General features: G+C 42.7%; 1 protein-coding gene across 1 annotated transcript; it reads left to right on the forward strand.

Annotated features, from left to right (window-relative positions):
- On the forward strand, nt 1-8,197 carry CSUI_005198 (regulator of nonsense transcripts protein). Its single transcript, XM_068065376.1, has 7 exons — nt 1-110; nt 798-2,193; nt 2,522-2,648; nt 4,036-4,101; nt 4,872-5,027; nt 5,817-5,933; nt 6,901-8,197. The coding sequence occupies exons 1-7, from the start codon at nt 8-10 to the stop codon at nt 7,048-7,050; spliced, it is 2,115 nt and encodes a 704-aa protein (XP_067922648.1). The 5' UTR covers nt 1-7; the 3' UTR covers nt 7,051-8,197.
- The last annotated feature ends 249 nt before the right edge of the window (nt 8,198-8,446 follow it).

Here is an 8,446-nt window from a genome sequence, read left to right on the forward strand (position 1 = left end):
TGCATGCATGCGGCTTGTTATCCTTGGAGACCCGGCCCAACTTCCTCCTCTCTTAGATAGCTTTTCTCCTGTCCCAGTCTTTTCTTTCTTCGATGCTTTTCTACACAAGCGTAAGAAATGAACCTGACAAGACTCGGGGAGGGGGAGGAGAGACTCGAGAAAAGAAAGACAGGACAGAGGTCTCGAGAATCTTCTTTAGATCCTTTTCTCTCTCTCTTTGGTGAATTTTACTTTTTCTTTTATTTTCTCCTGGGGTTCTGTTTCATCGCCTTCGCTCTTCTTCGTCTCTGCACAGGAGAGAGAAAGACAGAGAGACAAGAGAGGCGTCTCAACTCTAGGCTGCGCAGACAGACATGTGTAGATGAATGATAGCCTGTGTATGGACGTATGTATGTATTGATGGCTGTATGAGTATAGGTGTATGTAGAGATCTATAGGAATGTCCCAGGCCTTTTTCTTTCTCGGCCTTTAGTGTCTCTCTCATCTGAACTTCTCACTACGCATGCAAATAACGACTTGCTCCTCTAGATACAGATTCACCGATCTATGGAAATACAGAGACTTCAGACAAGCAAATATCTTTATATACACGCCTATATAATTATATAGATCTATATGTGTCATAACGAATGAAGATGAAGGGGAGAAAGGGCAGGGCTATATCATGCATGTATATCCGTAGATCTTCACTGGAGAGCTGTTGGGTTTGTCTAGCACATTGTATGGTTTCGATTGTCTCCTTTTCTCTCCTGTCTCTGTCTCCTTCTTCTCTTTCTTTCCTGTGTTGACTTTTCTAGCGTCGATTCCTCCCCCCTTTCTTTTAGATACACAGTTTCGCTTTCCTAAGGAGATGTGCAGCTTCATCTCTTCTATCTTCTATAACGGCCGTCTACGCAGTCATGCGTCGGTACAGCATCGCACTTCTCTGGATCTTCCTTCGACATTCCCCTGGAGAGCTATCAAACAACATAAAAAGAGGGTGAATCTCTCATCTTCTTCTTCTGAAGGAAAAGCAGAGAAAGAAGAGAAGGAAGAAGAAAGAAAAGAAGAAAGAAGGGGACAAAGCGGAAGAGGAGAAGAGAAAGTAGAAAGAGAAAGAGAAGAGAATTGGAGTGTGGGGAAAGTGCTCCAGGCAGGGGCTCATGAAGAGGTAAGTCTGTCTTCCTCTTCTTCCTCTCTAACTTCTTCTCCTTCTTCGTCTTTCTCTTCTTCTTCTACTTGTAGTGAAGAAGAGCGTCTTCTTCTCTTGTCTCCTTCTTCTTCTTTATCGTCTTCTACTCACCCAACTGCATCTTCCTTGTCGTCTTCTTTTTCTTCTATCGCCACTCCCTCTTCTTCTTCTTCTATCTCCACTCCCTCTTCTTCTTCTATCTCTGCTCCTTCTTCTTCTTTTCCGCTGAATCGGCGAGATAATGTGTGCAATGGCTTGTCTCCTTCTCCTTCGTTCTCTCCCTCTTCCTCTATGTCAGCAGCGACTCTCTTCCCCTCGACTTCTCTCTCTCATACACCCCTCTCAACCCATCCATCCACTTCGACTGAACCCTCTTCTTCTCTTTCTTCTTCTTCTTCTCTTTCTTCTTCTTCTTCTCTTTGTCAAGACACTCATCCAGTAGGGTGCATCTCTCGTTGTGAACTAGAAGCTCCGTTAAATGAAGAATCTCTTTGTCATGCAAATACACACCTACTTTCGCAGAAGCCTTCTCCTCTCTCATCTGCTTCACCCGGCTCATCATTTTCTTCTCCCTCTTCCTCTCCCTCTTCTTCTTCTCCTCTGTCCAGGGATAGTTCGATCTTCTTTGTCTCTCCCAGTCACGATGAAAGAAAGAGCCTTGAGAAGCAAGCCTTCTTACCTCTCTTAGTTATCGATACAACCCCCAAGAGTAAGAGGACGTACGACCTCCTCAGGCTTGCTCTCCTATCCGCAGATTCTACTCCTCGACAGCGCGCGCGATCCTCTGCTCTCTCCTCTTCTTCTTTTTCATCTTCTCCGTCTCGGAAAGAGGAAGAAGAAGAAGGAGAGGGAGATGAAGCGGAGAGGGAGATGAAGCGACAGGATTCTTTGGAAAGAAAAGAGGGAGAAGCCTACCGTGGTCGCATACAGTCAGATATTTCTTGGAGGCGGGGAAGTGACTTTCTTATCAAACGTGCGCTCTGTCGAGAAGAAAAGAAAAATGGATTTCTCTTCAATCCTGTGTAAGACAACACCCTTCTTCCTCTGCTTCTCCAAGGATTGACTCCTGATAGAGAAATAGGTAGATAGATCAAAGATAGATTAAAGATACAAGAATTCGAGGTAGGGAGTGAATAGATTGATGGAAGATAGATAGGTGGGGGATAGATAGATTATTTATCATGGGGGGAGAGGCTCTTTTCTTTCTTTCTCTCTCTCTCGTGTGTATGTCATGACGAGTCTGACGAAGATGTCTACGTGAAGAAGAAGAAGAAGAGATATGGGTGTGATGCCTGTCTCTCTGTCTCTCTGTCTGTCTGTTTCTCTTGTCTCTTGTTGCTGATCGTGTAGAGAGGCTTTACTATGCTATCGATGTGTAAATCTTCTTCTCTCTGGAGGTGTCAGAAGAGAGTCGCTTGCTGTGGTCTCTCCATACAACGGCCACCTCGATCTCCTTCAAGCTATCTTCGGTCCACATGTAAGAACGATACACACCTACTCATCCCCTATACTACCTATACATATATCTTTATACATATAGATAGATAGATATACAATATGCTGTCGCAGTCAGTATATTCACTTATCCATCTATATAAACATATACGACCACCCTCGAGGAAGGTGTGTATGTCTCGGTGTATCTTTAATCTATTTCTCTATCTGACTTTAGCGAAGGGTAAGAACGGGGGTGTGGATGACGACTCAACAGGTCTGTAGACAAATTATCGAGGAGAGGCTAAATAGATCACATACTGCGAGGTGTCTTCTCCGTCTTTGATGTATGTAGCCTTCACGCTCGTGAGAGAGATAGCCATTAGGATCTTCATATCTTAAAATGAAACACACCTCACTCGGACTACCTCTGTGGTCTCTCTCTCTCCTTATATATATAGATAGATATAGATATAGATAGATAGATATGTATTTATGTATGTACGGATGTTCGTAGTCATACGGAAGTATAGAGAGGGTGTGTGTCTGTCCGTTTGTCTCTACTTCTAGGTCTTACACACATAGACAACTTCGGGACCACTCATTAACCGTTTTGCTGTAAATATGCAGAATGAGTCAGGAGAAAGTGTATGATTCGTACGAGGGAGAAATTCATACAAAGAGAGAAAGAGTGGATAGGCAAGAGAGTTAATTACGACATGTGTGTTTGATGCTGTATGAAACAAGGTATATGCAAGGAGAGAGAGAGTCTCCGAGGTGCCCCTAGGTGAATTCTAGGTCACTCTCTCTCTTTATCTTGTCTCTCCGAGACACACACATTTCTTAGCAAAGTCACTCCTTTAACCTCTTTCTTCTCTTTTTCTTCTTCTCTCTTCTTCTTGACATACCTCAGCTACACCTTGGCTCGACCTTTCACATATATATATATATATATATATATATATAGGAGGAAGAGCTATACTCAGATATGTATGTTTATATATAGCCTATGCGTGTTTGGCGAGTATGTCAAGAGAGGAAAGAACGTGCTCTTTCGCAGCTAGAAGAGAGAGAGAGGTTGACCGTAAGGTGGGTAATACATCCATTCAGATGAAATACACGTCTCTCTCCTGCAGAACAATGGCCATCCCCCCCTATCTCCCTCATATTCATGCGCACCCCTCTCTTCTCTATCTGTCTATCTGTAATCTATCTATCTATCTTTTTCTATCTGTCTATCATCTATCTATCTGTCTGCGGTGTATCTATCTAGTTATCTTTAGTATATCTATCTATCTCTCCTTAGTCTATCTATCCATACATACATAGAGTGCACTTCACACTAGTCCGTCTGGCAAGTCTTCATATGCCACACATCATATATATATATATATATAGGTTTGTACGATACTTTCCATGTGTCTACACAGGCGGTGCAGAATAGATTTCCCAAGCCACAAATGACAGGTGGAGCCTCCCCAAGGCATCTCAGCCTGGTAAGTTTGCTTACCCTTATCCTTCTTCTTCCTCTTCTTTCTTAAAGTCTAGACAACTCGATAAGCTCTAGAAAGAGTTCATGGAGAAGGAAAAGTTCCATATATCAATGTATAAGATGTAGATATACATGTGAATGTAGGTATAGGTAATTAGAGAGATAGATAGATAGATGGGTTAACAGGTGTAGAATTACAAGACAGTCTTTCGAAGAGAGTCGGTTTCTGTTAGTATTGAGTGCGTGGAATTTTCAAGGGAGAGAAGGTGCCTTCTGTTGACACACAAAAAGGCCAATAGACGTGCAGACATCAAGCAATTTATCTCTTCGTGCGTCCCGACTTTCTCTTATATACACATATATATCTATTCCCATTCTCAATAGATATGCATGCATGTAAGTAGATACATGTATACTTACTCTCATAGATATATATATATATATACTCTCGTTGGAAATGCATATATATGTATATATATGTGTATGCATGCAAGTGTGTAGAAAGGCGAGGGAGTTGATTTGGATGGCTGAGGAGATGCCTTGCCCCGGGGAGTTGCCTGAAGAGCCTTCTGTCTGAGTTGCCTTAGGCTTGTATCCCGACACATAAGTTGGTCGTTACTTCATGCATGCATCCATAGAGGGGCATCCATATAGAAATAGTGACATGTCTGTGTAGGTATATCTTAACATATCTACGTACGTGCTTATACACACACATAACATTTCTCTTTCCTATTCTATATCTCCCAGTGTGCTTTTTTCCTACCAATCCAGAAGAGAGATGTTCCTGAGAGAAACCCCGAGGAGACGGGCCACGACCAGCAATTAAGAGACGAGGGAAAGGAGAAGATTCTTCTCTCGACCATCGATGCTCTCCAAGGAAACGAGCGAGACTATGTCATCTTTTCAGCTGTTCGATCGAATCGAGAGGTACTTTCTGTCTCTTCTTTTTTGTCTTTCTCTTTTGAGAAAGACGTCGTGGAATGTTATGTTTATCTTATCTCCTTCTTTGAGTTTAAGTAAGAGAACACTGGCGTGTATCTGACAGTCTCTATTCATTCCTATCCTCATGTTTCTAGATGAAAGGCAAGATCTATCTCTATCTCTCCCTCTTCTTCTCTTCTCTCTTTTCTTTTCTTTCGCGTCGTCTCGTTCTGTCTTCTTCCTCTCTCTGGGTCTTGCGGCCGTCGATGCCGTCCGTAGCTGCACGAGGAGTCCCAGCCGCCCTAGCAAGACGAGAGGTCGAGAGTGCTGATATGATGAGTGCAAATGGATTTCTTCTTACTCTTTTAGATCATATATGTAGAACGATGATAGATAGATACATAGATAAATAGATAGGGCAGCAACCGACGACAGGCAGAGATTGACGATGGAGTAGATGTCTTGCCCTCTCGATCGTGCGTGTTCCACATCGTTCTCGCCTTCTTCTGCTTTTGCTTCTTTCTCTTTCTCACCCTATAACAAGGAGTAGCGACCCCCATGTATACATATATATATATATATGTATATGTATGTATGTCTATGCATGTATGTATGTCTATGTATGTATGTATGTCTATGTATGTTTGTTGAATAATTTTGTAGTCTTTGTATGTAATCTAGTGGAGTGAGTATGATCGGGTGTACGTACAGTCATCTTTCTTCCTCCTCTTTTTGCTGCCTGTTTCTGATGTCTTGTGTGTCTCTCAATCGTTCTTTCTATCTCTTTGATTTAAGGGGTCTGTAGGATTTCTGTCAGATCCGAGACGCTTTAACGTCGCCCTATCGAGAGCACGTAAAGGCCTCATCGTTGTCGGCCACTTTCGCACTCTCCGCAGAGATCCAACTTTCGATGTAAGGAAAAGACCTCCTACTCTATAGTCAGATCTAGATCTAGAGATTTCTAAACAACATGCATAGATGTAGATATCTTTCTATCTATCTATACGTACATATAGACATATACAATAAAGCGGGAGAGAGGGAGAGACGTGCAAAAGAAGTGTTACAGAAGGGTTACAGATCGAGATAGAGAGACAGAGACACAGACAGAGAGAGAGTGATGCAGGTATTGTCAGGGAGCAGGAGATATCCAGGCTCAGTTCTGAGAAATTCTTTTTAAATACACACACCCTCTCACTCTGTCTGCTTGTATTCATTCTTGCATATATATACATATATATACATATATATATATATATAGATATAGATGTAGATTTACGTATGCAGACTTGCGTAGAGATATAGATGTAGTTACATAGACACTTATAGATAGGTAGAGAGATGGATAGACATCACATCTAGTCCTACGGGAGAGTCATCAGTTGAGAGGGTGGACTTGAGCTGAAGGCTTTTCTTCATCTACTGCAAAGGCCTTTCTTTCTATCTTTTCTTCCACAGTTCAGTGGAAGGAAATGTATGTTTGTATTCACGTCTAGTCTCCCCTCTTGTTGAAGTAAAATGAAGATTCCACCTGTCTTTATCTATCTGTCTATTGATCGTTAGTCCATCTATGTGTCTCTCTTTGGCCCGATCCTTCTTTCCGTCAATCTGCCTTTTTTCTCTTTTTCTGTGTCGATCATGAGACAACCTTCCCGTTCTTCTTTTCTTCTTCCTCCTCCTTCTCTGAGCTTTCCTCCCTCCTCTACTCTTGAATCGTCGTCATGATAGATGTACATCTAATTTGATACGACAGAATCCTCATTCATTCATACACCTCCTCTTAGCCATCTCCTAGGCGCTGAGCTAGATCTAGCCTAGCATGCAATGCTCTTTAAAAAGAAAGAAACTGCCTGTGGTCGTATGGGTTTGCTTTCTGTAGGCTTTTTATGAGTTCGCGAAGGATCTCGGAGCGGTCGTTTCGGTTGACGATCCTTCCCTACATCGTATAACTGAAGGCATTTGGCCTCCCGTCTTTTTCTCTTCATATCACGATACAGAAGAAGAAGAAGACCTTCTTTTACATGACTGAAGAGAAAAGAAATCGAACAAGCCTATACAGATATAGAGAGGGATATAGGAAGAGATGACATGGAAGCAAGACAACCCATTGGGTCTTGCGAACGCAAAGAGTGGAGATCTATCTCTTCGATCTGCCTCTCTCTCTTCGCCCCCCTCACACTTCACAAGGGATGGGCTGCTACTGCACGCGACCCACCCCCCCTGCGACAAGGGAAGGAGATAAGAGATCCGTCACACATTCATGCAGAAAGAAGAGAAAACAAAGAACACGATCGCTAAATAGATAGACTAAAGATAGATACATAGATTAAAGAAAGATAGATAGATTAAAGATAGATAGATAGCTTCCCTGTGCTTGGTAGATATCTATCGCTCTATCTGCTCATGTGTCTCTCTATGCCCTTGGGTTCGACAGAACGAGCTGAAAAAGAGATTATCTAAGGCATCTCATTCCGAAGAAAAAAACACGGATAATTCTCGCCTCCCTTTCTTCTAAATACAAGAAGGTCGTTCTTTTCAAGAAGTGTTTGTCTCTCTCTTTTTCTTCTTCATTTCTCTTCTTGTTCTTCTCTTGATTCAAAAGACTTCCACTCCCTCTGCGGCTCCTCTGGACGACTGCAGTTGCAAACAAGAGAAGATCTCGTCTTTTCTTCTTCAGCTCAAACTCCTATTGAAGCCTTCTTCTCTGACCTGACACTCTCCCGACTATTTGGCTGACTTAACTTACAGATCACTTTACACCGCTCTCATAGGATCCCTTGAAGCCCTCGGGGAAGGAGGAAGTCTTCAGTTATGTGTATCTATGTATGTTGAGAAGACAGAGGCCTTAGAGCCTTGTAGTGTTTTCTTAATGAATGAAGCAAGGGGTGTGTGTCACACGAGAGAGGCGACAGGGGGGATAAGAAGAAGAAGGAGACGAGACGAAGAGCCAAGTAGACTAGAACATAGATGACAGGTCTCTCTAATTCTTCCTTTTTAAGGTAACTTCTTCTTCTTCTTTGTATCTTCTTTTCTTTCTTGTTCGTCTTGTTTTTTGGCCCGCAAGGAATCCTAGTGAGGAGAATGAACTTTCCTGCTGATCCGATGGTTGATTCTTCTTCTTCAGATTTGAAATTCTTCTTTCATTTTCAAGGTTTTCGTTGTTTGCTCAAAATTCCTCCTTTCTTTCCGAATCTCTTCTAAAAGCAACTAAGTGGTCTCTCTTGCACATGGGAAGCTGTGGCAGTGCGGAAGAAGGACGAAGGTGGTTGGGGTGTACATACACCCCATCCCCCTTGCTATTGTCGTCGAGTGGGTTCGTCACATTCTCCGAGCCTTATAGGGGCTAGGGTGATTTAACCCGGGGCTAAATAACCCGGAGATTCTCGGCACGCCAGGGACGTTAACCTTAGTTCGTTCCTCCCGGG

Source organism: Cystoisospora suis (assembly GCF_002600585.1).
Source record: "Cystoisospora suis strain Wien I chromosome Unknown contig_2513, whole genome shotgun sequence".
In the NCBI taxonomy this organism is placed as follows: Eukaryota; Apicomplexa; class Conoidasida; order Eucoccidiorida; family Sarcocystidae; genus Cystoisospora; species Cystoisospora suis.